Here is a 14931-nt window from a genome sequence, read left to right as displayed (position 1 = left end):
GGTCTTGGTATAGGAATCAGGGTTTTCAAGAGAGCCTTCCTTGTCTTAAGAGATTGGTGGAGGTCAGTGCTAAATGGAAAGTTCAAGTCGGGGTTGTAGTCTTAGGAGGTAGTTGGAGACAGAATGAGAGCCAGGAAAGCAAGTGGGAAGGTGGTTTATAGGGAACCAAGTGAGTTCACCGCAGGCAGGTACCGGGTGCTTTCATAGCTCTGAGTAGCTCAGCTGGGCCTGCAAAGTATGTAAGGTTCAACTGAAAAGATCAAAACAAAACAAAACAAAAAACCAAGGGCCGAGAGTTTTCGTTAACTCCCATCATGGTGCCTTACCAACCGTTGTCACGCAACGCTTCCGGTAGGGAAAAGAGCTAGCTAGCATGCACACTGTGCCCATTGCCACTTATAAGCACTCCAACTTCCCCTTGTCTAATCGTGGCGCGGCAGTGGCCCCACAGGACTCCTACCTGAATGGACTCCTTGACCAGCCAAGCCCACAGTGCTGCTGTATAGCACTCCGGGGGCGGAAGCTTTCAGCCGCTTTAGCATATGTCTAATTAAAACTCCCCAGGTGCTCTGGCAAAAGCATCTCTGATCCCTCTACCGAAGGGAACTGTTTAGAAATAATATCTTTAAAGTCCCAGCTCGCAAACGCAGAAGAGCGGCTTCTCATTTACTATTCAATAATGACTAGATGTGTAATTTTTGCTCGATGGAAAATAATAGATATTTATCAGAAGACCTGGAATCCATCCACTGCTCATTGACAAGGGGGTTACTGCTCATAAGGCCAAAAGAAGCCGGAGCCTCTTAAATGATTCATGTCTTGTGCTTAACTTTGGGAGTTAGCTCAGTCAGTAAAATGCTTGCATCGCCAAGCAAAAAGACCTGAGTTTGATGCTCGGTATCCACATAAAAATAAATAAGTAAATGAGCAAATACATAAATAAACAAATGTGCGATGGTGCAGGTTTGTAATCCCAAAGCTGGGGAGACTAGCCAGCCTAGCTGAATGGATGAGCACCAGCTTCAGTGAGAGACCCTGTCTTGTGATGACCTCACATGCACACACACATACGTCATCTTGTGCTTGGGCTAACTTCCTTGTAACACATTTTAATCTTTGCAAATTATGCAGTGACCCATCTATCTAGAATGTTCTGCTGCAGAAGGTGAGATGTAAGGAGATTTCTCGGGTGTATTTGGAATCTCTTTTCTGGTTTCATAGAAAGTATGCATTGTTTACTCTCCTGAGGACCACATTTAAACTCCACAGACACACTGAATTAATTTAAAAATAATTCAGTGGGATTCTCTTAGGTTCTGCCCAAAGAAAACATTGGCATATCTCTGTTCTATCTCATACCTTGTTTTTTGTTTTTTTTGTTTTTTTTGTTTGTGTGTGTGTGTGTGTGTGTGTGTGTGTGTGTGTGTGTGTGTGTGTTTAACAGATAGTTTGTGACCCCTGTAACATCTACAAGCCCTTCTGAATTTCCAGCGCTTCTGGCTGAACTGAGACACTGTTAGGCACTGACATTCTGAAGCCACATTTGATGAAAGCATCTCCCGGCAATGCTGATGTACAGGGCTCTGATGAGCAATTTTCTGATGATGAACACTCTCTCTTTCACTCATTCATCAAACATTTATTGAGCACAGGGGTTTGCCAGTGAGGATGCAGATGTGAATCAGACGTGGCCTCTGCCCTGGAGGCGCTCATGGGTGTGTAAACACACAACAAAACAGGCTGATGAGTACGGAAACAGAGAGCTCCTGAAGCCCAGGGTGACTGGCTCTGTGTGCAGAACTCAGGGATGGATGATTGAAAGCTTGTAGAAGCAGTTCCTAAATGTGGGAGGGGAAAAGCACACCAAACAGAAGCTCTGCCTGGGCAAAGGCACAACAAAACTAAGCATCCTTTCAGAAGATGTATCTTCTGTGCTGTGGGTAGAATTCAGAGTGTGACGGGGCGGGTGGGGGGCAGGGGGGATCGGGGTGAAGGGAAGGCTGGCAAAGCCACACACAAGTTTAGACTTCACCACAAAGCAAAGGGAGGGTCTAGGGAAGTTTTGTGTTGTTGGTTGTTGGTTGTTGGTTTTTGACTAGGGTTTCTCTGTGATAGCCCTGGCTGTCCTGGAATCACTTTGTAGACCAGGCTGGCCTCGAACTCACTGAGATCTGCCTGCCTCTGCCTCCCTGAGTGCTGGGATTACAGGATTGAACCCAGCTTCTAGGGAAGTTCTTAAGCTGTGGAAGTCAACTTTTCCTACTACAGAGAGAGGGATTGTTGAAGTCACAGTTCTAATCCGCTCAGCTGTACTGAAGGCCCCCTGAATGATGCGTCACCCTGGCTAGAGACAGACGCTTATAATAAAATGGAGCTCAGGGTATCTTTGCTGGCAATATGTTTCATGAGAACTAACACAAGGGCTCCCCAGAGGGCAAGGCCCTAAGTGTCCTAAGGACCACCCAATAGGCCCAACCCCTCAAAAGGCCTCATCACTGCAGTAGGACCATGCTCAGGCCACAGCTGTCTAAACCATAGCAGCATCCCTGTGAGATCTGGGAGATACCCATGGCAGTTGAGTGAAGGAGAAGGATAGAGGTTGGGGGGGGGGAGAGGCTATTCTGTCATCCCTAGGATAGGTGAGGGGATCTTTTAGCCATGGAGACAGCCATTGGGAGGGACTTTGAGAGGCATATCTGTCCATCACAGTGATGGATTAGTGATAATGCCTGGGCAGGGTTGGGGATGGGATATATTAGTAACCCGGGATAACTCATAGCTCTGGATTTGAAGATCAGTTGGTAAAGTGGCTCCTCTCAAAATACCCATCATTTCCATCCACACACTGCAGAGCATCCTTAACATGGGAAATGGTAGGTGTTCGGTTTTTCTCTGAGTTTACTAACTCCCAACACACACACACACACACACACACACACACACACACACACACACACACACACACACACACACACACACACGAAATCCCAAAACTGCCTATCCCCTAGTATTATAAATGTCTATTAACTAAGTGTACAACTTTTAGTCTTCTGAGAGTTCTCTTCAGCCTAGGATTTAGAGGATTTAGTGAAGGAGACAGTTTGGCCAGTGACCTGTGGACCAGGAAAGGGAGAGGGAAGCAGCTGACACTGGGTTGTTAGGACATTAGTGAAGTGAGGAACAGGCTGCCAAGGCCACCCGAGCCTGACCACTTCTGTGGCTTTCAATAGTTAACCCAGTGCTAGAGTCACCTCTGTAAAACATTGCCAAAGACCCTGAGAAGGCCGCTGTGGTGTGTCCTTTAAGTTGCAGTTTTCCACAGCCCTCACGTGTGTGTGAATGGCAGTGAAAAGAATGGGTGTGCAGAAAACCAGAAGGATAGCCTGAGGCTCTGAGCTCCTCATTCTGGTGGGGGTGAGGGTGGGGGTGGGAGCAGGCTTGTGCCGTGGAGCTCTGCCAAAGATCAGAGGGGAAAATCAGGAGCCAGGGTCAGAGTTGTCCATGAGGTTAGTGGATCACTGAGGGGCCAGGGTTAAATGTTATATTTATAAAATTGTGCATGTTTCTCAGTTTCTCTCTTAACCCAACTATTGCCCAACAACTGAGACTCCATTATATTATTTTAACAAGCTGCGCAGCACAATTCTGAGCAGTATTAATGCCATTCTTAACCCTTTAAGCTAATCTGGCTTCCTCCCAGGATACAGCCAGAGACACTTGCACTTTGTGGCTTTCCCTGCTGGGCTCTCTCTCCTCCTCTCCCCAGGACCTCTGCTATGGCTGAATCCCACACTTCCTCCTCTAACTCCTCCTCCCCTGGCTGGCAGGAAATCGAGCTGTATTCTATGCCTGCTCAGCGATTGGCTATAAGCTGCTTTATTGGCATATCAGGGGACAATTAGGGAACAGTGTTTACACAACATTGAGACAGGAGAGTCTCAAGACAAGGATTGCAACCAGATATGGGGGTGAGGGGATACAGAAATCAGCATTTGAATTACACAATAACCTTATCCCTACTAGCTGGGCTTTGGGATCACAGAAGTTGAACTGGATGTTTTTAACACATTCCTAGCCCTGAAACCCTGTAAGTCTAAAACTCTACAAGCTACTGAAGTTAGACTCAAGACCTAACTTTTTTGTGGCATTTACAAGTCCCATTGGACCAGCCCAAAGCAAAATACCTCACACTGAGAATATGCCAAACCTAAATGAGGGTCCTCTTTGCACTTTGTGGGACCCCTTACCCATCATTGTACCCTGTGCCACTCTCTTCAAGTGCCCAGAAGCAAGGATAACAGGACTATGTCTCACACTTTAGGCAGCTCCACCAGAGGACAGAGAGAGTGGGACGGAATGGACACTGTCCTAGTGTGCTTCTCTGCTGCTATGATAAACCACCCACAAAAAGCAACTTGGGGTGGGGGGGAGGGTTAATTTGGTTTATAGGTCCCTAGCACCACCCATCACTGAGGGAAGACAAGGCAGAGACTCAAGTGGGAGCCCAGAGACAGAAACTGACACAGAGGAATGTTGCTTGCTGGCTTGCTCCTCATGGCTTGGCTTGTTCAGTTCACTTTCTTTACAAACCATGACCCCCTCCCTCCCGCCTACTGGTAGCACCAGCCTCAGTGAACTGGCCTTTCCCATATCAACCATTAGTCATGAAAGTATCCTCACAGACTTGCCTACAGACCAGTTTGATGGTAGCAAGTTCGCATATAAGATGATCTCTTCCCACATATGCCTAGATTTGCATCAAGTTGACAAAATCCAACCGACATAGACATAAAGTGTGTTGTTGGTCAAATGAAGGGTCCCTTTAAGATAAATGTATGAATCTTAGAGGCCTCCTGATCAGCAGATCTTGAACTAGATATGTATGTAAAGGCAAACAAAACTTTCATTGACCTTGCTTACTATTCTTAAAAGCATGTAATACACATTTTATATATGCTCGTGTGTGTGTGTGTGTGTGTGTGTCTGTTTTTCTTCCTATAACCATACTTGCAACAATGAAGTGGAATTAATCTTTTGTATTAAGCAGGTATTGCATGGAGCACAGTACAGATTGGTGTGAATATGTTTTGAAGGGGGGAATTTTTCAGCCTCTGGCTTGTACTGTTTGCTAGCTTCCCCCAACTATCAGCTCTTTGGTAGAAGTACTGACATGGCTGAGAGTCCAGGGTATACAGAGGAAGCCCCACTTCTAGCCCTGGACTTCCTGCGTTCTTGGAAGCCATGTCAGGAAGAGCAAAGGTGTCCTTTGGTGCCAGCAAAGGAGAGTTTTAGTGAGTGTGGGAAGCTGTCTGGGAGAACACGGAGGCCAGAGGCCAGCTCACCTGTCAACGAACAGTTGCTTCTGACTCCTGGGTAATAACATGATATGAAACAAATATCCTGTGGCAAAACCAAGACCTATCTGCAGGCGCCTTTCCCCGAAGCACTTCTAACCTTGCCGGAGAACTCCTCGCTCAGGGGAAGAGGAGCTCTTGACTTTCCCCAGCTCCCCTCCCCAAGCGCTGTTGGCACGTCCAGCCTTGAGAACCTTTTGTACTGTAACGAAAGGACTATAATCAGGTGTTTCATTACGTCTCCGGGATAAAGCAGCTCTTCATTTCCAGATCACCGGAAAGGGTGAGAGCGGGACCGTCCAGTTTCGAGGGACTGACGACGCTCTGTTTAGACTCTGTTTCCTTAGTTATTTTTAAAATTAGAGCAATCAGCATTTCTCTTCTTCTCTTCCTGCAGAGATCAGGGACGGGGCAGATGTGATTGCTCAGCTCCCCAGAACTGCATGAGATTTTTGAACGAATCAAATATTTATGTAGTATTTATAACATTCCAGGAACTATGTTAACCTTTTATAAATAATAGTTTGAAACTATGGCGGGGCTATGAGGCATTTTCTAACAGTATCCTCATTTCAAAGATGAGGAAACTGAGGCACAAACAAGTTAAGTAATTGTTAGAAGTTACACTTAGGAATGCTGCCAAGAGTCTGCACTGTAAATTTCCACACCAGGATGGCTCTATCTTTGTCCAGAAAAAAACAGTGAGTGGGAATTTGAGGCTGGGGTCTCGCTGCTGAGTCAGGCATGTGTGACCTGACAGGGTCACAGCCACCTTATGTATTTGGACTCATCTGCACTTATCACTGCTTACTTGATATTGCAAACACCCATCTTCAGCCAATGGCCCCAGTCAGCAAGTGCCAGGAGGAATCTCCTTTAGGCTTAGGCGAGTCCCCCTTGAAGAAAGAAAACACAGAAGTGCATAGTGGACACAGCAAGTGTTGAATATTCACACTACACAAAGGCCACTTTACAAACTGCCTAATCTTGGGGTTTCTGTTACTAGGCCTAATGTCCTGCCCAAGCTTTGAAGTATTTGATTACCAATCGTTAAGTACTTAACCCAGAAACTTAACAGCTCACTGAGCTTAAAGCCCAGGACCCACAGGGCTGCTTGCCTTTTGGAAAATTCATTAGCAAGGAAGGTGGACTAGGAGCCCTGAGATAGGCAGGTAAGTCTGCAAATCCAGGATCTAGGAAATAGTACACACTCAGCTTTAGCCGTGCCACTACTACAAGGAAGGCCAGCTCAGGCATCCCAGAAGCTCTTGCCCAGCAATGCAGGCCAAGCCAAGCCTTTCCTAAACAGGGTCCCAGACGCTGTTGATCCTTGAAAGCTGGACCCATACTAGTGCTGGGACTGAAAGAGGCACGTGTCCCAAGGTCTTGAGTGGCCCAAATGGTAAATGAGATGATAGACAAAAGGCCAGAATGGGTCTGCCATTCCCCAAGCCACACGGTCACTCCCTAGGTCACGTGACCAAAGCATGAGAAAGAGTCACTCCTTGCTTCTGGTTGGGCCCTTTACAATCACTCCTTCACAGACGGATGCAGCAGGAAGAACAAGACAGTGGCCTTAGGAATTATTATTAGTATTCTTTGTCAACTTCCGCTTTTTTTTTTTTTAATGGCTTCCTCCATATTTAATTTGGTTTCCGTTCCAATTAAGCCCTCTGTGTGCTGAGGCTTCTCTCCTGCCAGGTTTAATTGCCCTTATTTAAATTCTTTAATTAAAAGTATTGTGTATTTCTAGATCCCGTAGTTGTAAGTATTACACAAATAATTCTGATGACTGGGCCAGTAAACCAACAAGCTGTGCGGCTCTCCACAGAAGAGAAGGGCTCAGATCTCAGCATCCAGCCCTAGCTCCAGAACCAAGAGACTGGCCCAGAGCTGCAGGCTGAGCCCTGGGGATTAATTAGGACAAGAATCAGCTAGCACTTGTCCTAGCATCCTTTCTCCCAGCAGAAACTCTTAGCTCAGCCCAGCCCCCAGAGCGGCCTGCTTGAGTGTTGTGGCTCAGACCTAGCAAATCTTAGCTCTGCCTCTCAGACCGAAGCCAGAGAGTTTGGTGGCTCTACCCTCACTCCTTGGGCCTCATCTTCTCCCTTCTACCAACGTTTCCTCTGCCTCTGCATAAATGCACCCTGAGAGTTCCCTGAGCCTCACGCCAAGCCCATCCTCGCTCCTGGAGCTTTTCATCAGGTCCCTGGCCTTGCCCCTGGACAGCCATCTCTCTTCCCCCACCTTTCTGCTCAGGCCCCACCTTTAGTAGAGGGTCTCCCTCACAGCCTCTTTCTCCTGGTAACCATCCCCCACTCCCCAGCATGCCTGAGCCTCCTCCCGAGCCGGATGATTTGGGACTGTAGCCTCATCACCTCCTCTTCTTAGAATTTGCTGCTAGCTCTCCCTTCTAGAGCACGGTCGCCATAAGAACAAAGACCGTCTCCTTTTTAGTCATGAATACACTGCAGCAGCAGAGACATGTGCATGGCACTTGGGAGATGCTCATTAAATATTTGGCAGTGGCTGGAAGGATTATGAATCATGTCCTTTCAGAGAACCCTCAAAGGGAACTGACCAAACCTCCTCTGGTCCACTGAGACATCTTCCTCTATCCCATCACTGGGTTCCGCTGACACCTTCAGTCTAGCCACTACCTCAGAGATAGGCATGAGGTGTGGGTGAGTGGCAGGGTTTGCCAGTTACTTATCTAGTGGAGAACAGGAAGTGGGGAAGATTCCCTGGGGTCTATGTGGAATCTTGGGATAGTTCTCCCAGCCCCTCAGAACCTCCAGTTCTATAAAATGAGGGCTCCTACTATCTCTGCCTCTTGGGACGGGGTGTGTAAGAAACTCATGAGATTGGACAGAGAATACAACAGCAAGTAACTTTAGTTCTAGTGCAGAACCCACAGGTTAAAGAGCTGGCAGGAACAATGCCAGACTGCTTCCTGGTGTGAGGAAGCTGAGGAGAAGGAACCAAGGCTTCTCTGCAAGCCTGGTGAATGGTAGGAAAATGCCTGGCATTTTTTTCCACTAGAGAGGTGCTGTTCTGAGGAAGAAGGCAGTGCCCGAAGCTGGTGCTAACTCTACCACCAAAGAGGGCCTAGCTGTACCCCATCCCCCAAGCGTGGTTCCTGGAAGCATCCGAAGGCTGTTTCCATTGTTTACAGAAGCTCTTTCTGCTGACGAGAGAGCTCTTAGCCTCATGCGCAGCCACCCCAGGAAGGAACTGATAGTCTTAGTCAGATGGAACCCTTCCCATTGCTGCCCTTGGACCTGAACTGTTTCTTCCACACCCTTCTGGAAGGCCACCCCGGCTGATTCTACTGCGGGATCACACGTTGGCTATCTGTTGGGGAGCTGAGGACATGGGTTGGGGCAGGGCAGGGCCTGGGAAATGTCAGCCTTGCATCTCTGAAGGAGTCTCTTCTCCTCCTCCCTTGCTCTCTTGCCTTGGGAAGGTGCCTAAGGAAGGTCAGAGTGGCAGGAGTGGCTGTCGGAAAAGGAGGGGCTGCAGTTGTCTGTTTTCCACAAGGTTTTCCAAGCTCTAGGGGCCTGGGAGATGTGAAGCGGCCAGCCTTGCTGTTGCCAGGGCCTGCTTTTGGCCCCAGAGACATGCTGAGCAGCCAGAATCTACAGCATAATGGATGGAACTGGATCCAGCCCCATTTCTATGAGCCCTCCCCCATGCTGGTGCTCTGAACAGTGTTCCGGCTGAGAAACAGGTCTCCCATCAGCCCTTCTGCTTAACCTCCAAAGAACCATTCTCTAGCCCCTACCAAGGAGACAAGTAAAACGGGGAGGGGGAGCCTTGCCCAAGTCCCTGCAGCTGACAAGCAGAATTGAGATGCTCTGAGATCAGCACATGCCCCTCTCTGCCTCAGGCCTAAAAATCAGGCAGACCGTGAACTTAAAGACCTGAGCTAGTCCTGACTCTGTGCCTGAGCTCTGTCCCCACCTCCAGAAGCAGGACAGGTAGCCTGTCTGGTGAGGGTGGCGAAGAGATGAGGACAGGCTGGCCATGGTACCACTTTAGAACTGTGAACCAAAAATAGGGCTCAGCCTGGGCGTGGGGCTACAGATATGCTCAGGTCTGGGGGGGGGCATCACAAGATTTACATGCATGCTATGAGAACTGGGGCTGGCAGTATGGTGAGCTGGCCTTGCTTGAAGCAAGTATTCCTGGATGCTTCTGGACCCCCCAAAGTCCAACCTTTGAAGGACAAGGTGAGAGGAGAGTTTGAGTGTCCTTTATGGCTCTTCCAGCATGGTGCAGGTGTGACCACAAAAATGACGATTCTGGAACATGTTGAAGAAGCCTATTGTCCAGTGTGAGGCAGCCTCAACCTCATTCTGATCAATAGAAGCCAACTGGAGCCTATTCAAAGAGCAAGGCTGTTGCACAAGGCGCTAGGAATGTAGACTATAGAAAATCATGGAAATGGGGTCCTGGAAGGGAAAAAGTGGAAGAGAGCAGACCCTAGAAAATCATGTAAGTAGGGTCCTGGAAAGGAAAAAATGGAAGAGAGCAGACCCAGGATGAAACCTGGGGAGAAGTGGTATGTACCTCTGTAGATGCTCTGAGCAGGGGTTTAGTCTGTGGGAAGAGGACGCTATGAGAAAGTGGCTGTAGGGAAACACTCTTGCTGGGGAGGTACCAGGCAGGGTGGAAAGGCCTACAGCTGAGTACAGAGACCACTCAGTCTGCAAGTAACAGAGAAAGCTGGCCTGCAAAGTGGCCTGTAACATGGGGATTCTGGAGGCCAACCTTGCTCCGGCCTCAGAGCCTGCACCTGGGGTGAAGGGAGACCCAGTGGCCCCTCTGCCTCCTGGCTTCTGTAGTTTCTTTGTTGTTGAGATAGTGAGAGAGTTCTCCTCAGGAGAGAGCCTGAGCACAGGGTAGAGTGCAGGGGGAGGGACCCCATGCTGTTCGTGAGGATGCTTCTAACGTGGACTGTGTGATCTGCTGGGCCGTCACCTATGACAGGAGTGAGGAATCCCATGCCCCTCCTGGACACTCGCACACCCACAGCCTGCACACTCTATCCGACTTCTTATTCCCAGCCTCTACCTGCTCTATATTTTCTAGGGGAAGCTGGGTTTTTGTTGTTGTTGTTTAATATTTGTTTCTTGTAACGATTTATTATTTTTATTTTGTGTTTATAAGTGTCTTGCCTGAGCATATCCATGTGCACCACATGCAAGTGTCGTGCTGACAGAGGCCAGAAGAGGGCGTCTGATCCCTTGGAGCTGGAATTACAGACATTTTCGAGCTTCCACGTGGGTGCTGGGAGTGGAACCCACCCAGGTCCTCTGGCAGATTAGCCAGGGCTCTTAACTGCAGAGCCATTTCTCCAGCCACTTATTTTTTTTTTTTCTGATTGAAAATTAACTCATGTATAGAAAAACATATAAAAATAGTTGTTCAACTCAATAATTCAAAGTAAAACTGACACCCAGGTTAGCAAACAGCATGTACCACATCCCAGAATGCCCCCTTTACCTCCTGCTATCTTTACACTCTTTACCCCATAGGTGACTACCATCCTGACTTTAAGATCTGTTTTACATTGGAAAGCTTATCCAACAATTTCATTTATTCTTCTGCCTGGTTTCTTTAGTTCCATATTGTACTTGTGAGATTTAGTCTAGTTTTCTTTGCTGTATAGTATTCCATTTTATAAATAGACTGTGGATTATTTATTTAGTCTATGCTTGGTGAGTGTTTGGGTTGTTCCCAGCTTGGAGCGTTTACATCATGTTTCTGAAAGCCTTTAAGTATGTGTTCTTAATACATACATCCCATTTTGATGTCAGCCGAAGCATGGAATTGTTAGTTCACAGGGTACACATGTTCAACTGTAATAGATACAAGTCATTTTCTAGATAGACCTGAGGAATATGTCTTCATGTTCTCTGGAGACGTCAGCAGCTGGTTGCCATGGGGATAGTTGAAAGCACCTTGGGATGAGTTGCTTATTGGAGAAGCTTGTTATCTCTCCCTCACACAGTGCACTTCCTGCCACAAGCTGGCACTGGTACAGGATGAAGAACACCATGTGAGCTGGGGGCCCTGAGGGTGTCTGGAATCCTGGGTAGGAGTCGGGCAGAATCTGGGCTTTGAGGCAGTTTAACCTGCCACAGGACTATGGAGAAGAGGCCCAGACACAGAGATGACACACACAGGCCAGAAGCTTGGAAGGAGCTGGGGTATGGTACAGGATCAAGAAAGATATGGCACTGGGGAGGGCTCAGAGGTGAGCTGGGGAGATAAGCAGCCCTGAGCCATGGAGTCCTTTAACACTGGGCTGGGCATGCCTGTCAACGTGGTCACCGCTCATTAGGATTCCAAAGACGTTGCTCGGGTAAAAGATGTCAGGGGCCCAAACCAGGCAAACATGATAGAAACGGGGTTTGGGACAGCCACAGGCAGGAGGAAAGTAGACGAGAGTGTGAAATGGCTGTTCCCACACAAACACTTGGAGAGTGCCAAGATGGAGAACACGCAATTCTCCAGCAGATATTCAATGCTGCTCCTCTGACCATCATCACTCAAGCAGTTCTGACCGGTTCATATCCAAGAAGTCCAGCTGAGCACAACTAGGGTGAGGACAGATCCTCAGGCATGCCGGGCACTCAGCAGGCTTGCAGCCAGTAGTCTCAGAGGGCCCCATCCCCCGCAGGATCTTACCTGGACTGCTGTTTTAGGAACACCACTTCTTTCATGGGCTTTTGGGCATAAACTGAGTATTTGTAGCTGCAGAACCTTCCAGAACATCAGTGGTATGTGAGACCCATATGTGCTCAGGACTGGGGTGCCTAATGGCCAAATAGACAATATCCAAGGACTTGAATTTTCTTGAGACCAAGCACTAACAACTCCCAAGGTCTGTGGAAAGGTCTTCAGAGCAAGAAGTCCCTAGTGTGGGGCATGCTCAGGTGCAGGTTAATCATGGAAAGGTCCCCCAAATGAGGCTTCTCAGAGCAGAGGCCAGCCCCATGACTAGGAGCTATTCATAGGAGCAAAGCAGTGTGCCACAGCCCCCAAACAGTAAACAGAAGTCGAGGCTGGGATATCTCTGCCCCTACAAAGAACTAGGGTCTTATGGGGAAACTGAGGCACGCATCCCTGCTTTAAGAGGAGATCAGTACACAGCAACTGGGGAGCCTGAGGTCATGAGAATGCTGGTTCCCAAGCCATCTAGATTGTCGCAGTTCCCCTCAAAGCACGCAGCTCCTTGGAGCCACCCTGTTACCTCTATGGCCTCTGAGGCTCTTTCTGTCTGGCTTATAGGGAGGCTCCATTCAGAACCGCAAGTCCAAGCGCTGCCTGGAGCTGCAAGAAAACAGCGACACGGAGTTTGGTTTCCAGCTGGTGCTGCAGAAGTGTTCGGGACAGCACTGGACTATTACCAACGTCCTGAGGAGCCTGGTGTCCTGACCCTCCAGAGACACCACCAGCCACTGCTTTGCTACTATGTAGCATCAGCTGCAATGCCGCCTGCTGTCACATGGGGTTGTCTGGAGTCTGAGACAGGGAGGCAAGTGGGTGGCCTCCCCCTACAAAAGAGCTTTGTATTTCCTATTCAATTTTCATGGAGTTTATAGAGAGAAGCAGAGAGGTGAGTGAGGGTATAATATCCTGAACTATTTTACAATTGTAAATAGGGGACAAATGGAAAATATTTATAACTGGCAATAAAATACTATTGATTAAGAAAAGTTTTCGCAGTCATTTGGTGCCCTGGAGTGAGCTATGCCTGCCTTCTCTGCAGTTGGAGTCTGGTAGCTGGATGTGGGCCTTTAGTTGCTCTTTCGTCTTCACAGTCTTGAGAAAGACAACTTTAAAGCCCTGCAGACCATGGGGCTTGTTGTGCCAGCTTGCCCAACTCAGAGTAGGGCACTGGGCCCTCAGGCTCCCACCCCAAGGCAGGCCCTTCCTTGTTCCCTCCATGTGAGCTGATGCCAAGGCAGCTTTCTCCTCAGATGTCATTTGAGACCTGAGCGTCATCTACTGACAGACTCTAGTCTACACCACCTTCTCCTGAAGTCACCAAGTCACCTCTCCAAAAGCTATCCACCACCCCTCATGCAGGACGCTTGCTTGCCTGTGTCCAGTTGCTGAGGCCTGTTTAGGTCCCTTCTTGAATTATGATACAGATGGCTTCCTGTGGCCCCTGTGTGTACCACAGTGCCATATGCTGGGGTGGCTTAACAGAAAAATAGCACTTCACTGTTCTGGAGTCCAGGAGTCCAAAAGGAAGGCTGGAGTGCCTCTCGCGCAGCTTCTAGAGGCTCAAGTAAATGTTTCTTGGCAAGTAGATGCCTCTCTACTCTCTCCCTTCACACTATCTACCTTGAATGTGCCTGTCTTGAGTGCCCAACTTTCCCTGTCTTTATTAGGACACCGCTTCTCTATTGATGGAGAGGGAGCAATTTAAAATTTAGATTTGATGAACTCTATAGAGACTCCATTATCAAATAAGGTCAGGTGCTACGGTGCTGAGGTCAGGATCTTAATGAGTCTCGGAGCACAGTGCTATCCGTAAGGCATGGCTCACTTAATCACGGCTCCATGTCAGCCATGCTGGCCTCAGAGGGGGAGACCATCAGCTCTAGAATGGAGCCTGTTTCTAGAGTCCCATTCCATGTTTGGGCTGTTGATCAACTCAGCCCAAAAAGCCCTGCCTCCACCTGGGGACTCCTGTTCAAGGGACCTCTCCCTTAACAGCATCTCCAACTCCACAGTTCTAAGGCTCAGTGCAGCCTACTCACGCCACTTCCTCCTTTTACCTGGCCCTCTTTCCCAGAGGCCCCACATCTAAGCAGTGATCTATTTAGGACCAGTAATTTGTAGAAAACTTGACAAGGAAACCCGCTGTCCTGACCGCTCCTGGGTAGGAGTGAGAGGTCCTTTGCTTTGACCATCGTTTGCTCCCTAGAACCCAACCCAGCACATGACTTGCTTAGAACACTTATGGTTTCCCCAGGCCACTGTCACAGGCTCTCCTAGAAATTTACACTTAGCCCTCCAAAGAGTCCCCTGGGCTCTAACAGATCGGTGAGAGGACATTTGCCAAGCTGGTCACATCTGCCAGTCACCACCCAAGGAGGTCAAAAAATGGAAGTCAGTTTCCTCAAGCAAAGGCTCCCATGTGGCTGTGGGCACTGCCTCTTTGATACTCCTGAAGTTCTGGCTCCCACATCCTCTTCCCCAGGCTCTCTTCCCTCCTAAGCTAGCCAACCCCGTGCTCCTTCTAAGTGGCTCCTATCTCTAGCTGCTGCAACTCAGCTTTCCAGGCCCCCCATGACCCCCCCCCTCTGCCACACAACGGTCAAGAAGCAGAGATAAAGCTGGGTGTGGTGAGTGTGCCTTTAATATCAGCACTCAGGAAGCAGATGCAGAAGGATTTATTATGGGTTGGGTCCAGCCTGGTCTACATAGTGAGTCCTAGACCAGCTAAGGCTACATAGTGAGATGCCATCTCAGAAACAAACATAAACAAAATGAAGCAACAACAAAAATAAAAATAAAGCAGAGGGATGGACAATAGTGTTGAGCTCTTTCTTCT

General features: G+C 48.5%; 1 protein-coding gene across 1 annotated transcript in view; it reads left to right on the top strand.

Moving 5' to 3' along the window:
* Positions 1-13087, top strand: part of Galnt18 (polypeptide N-acetylgalactosaminyltransferase 18) — a 299626-nt gene extending 286539 nt beyond the window's left edge. Inside the window, exon 11 of the mRNA XM_051149225.1 lies at positions 12654-13087. Within this exon, the coding sequence (XP_051005182.1) occupies positions 12654-12800 (147 nt within the window). The 3' untranslated portion in view covers positions 12801-13087. The remainder of the gene's footprint in view (positions 1-12653) is intronic.
* Positions 13088-14931: the final 1844 nt, after the last annotated feature.

This window comes from Acomys russatus, chromosome 7, assembly GCF_903995435.1.
Source record: "Acomys russatus chromosome 7, mAcoRus1.1, whole genome shotgun sequence".
In the NCBI taxonomy this organism is placed as follows: Eukaryota; Metazoa; Chordata; class Mammalia; order Rodentia; family Muridae; genus Acomys; species Acomys russatus.
Note: the sequence above shows the minus strand (reverse complement) of the source record. Positions and strands in the feature narration are given on the sequence as shown.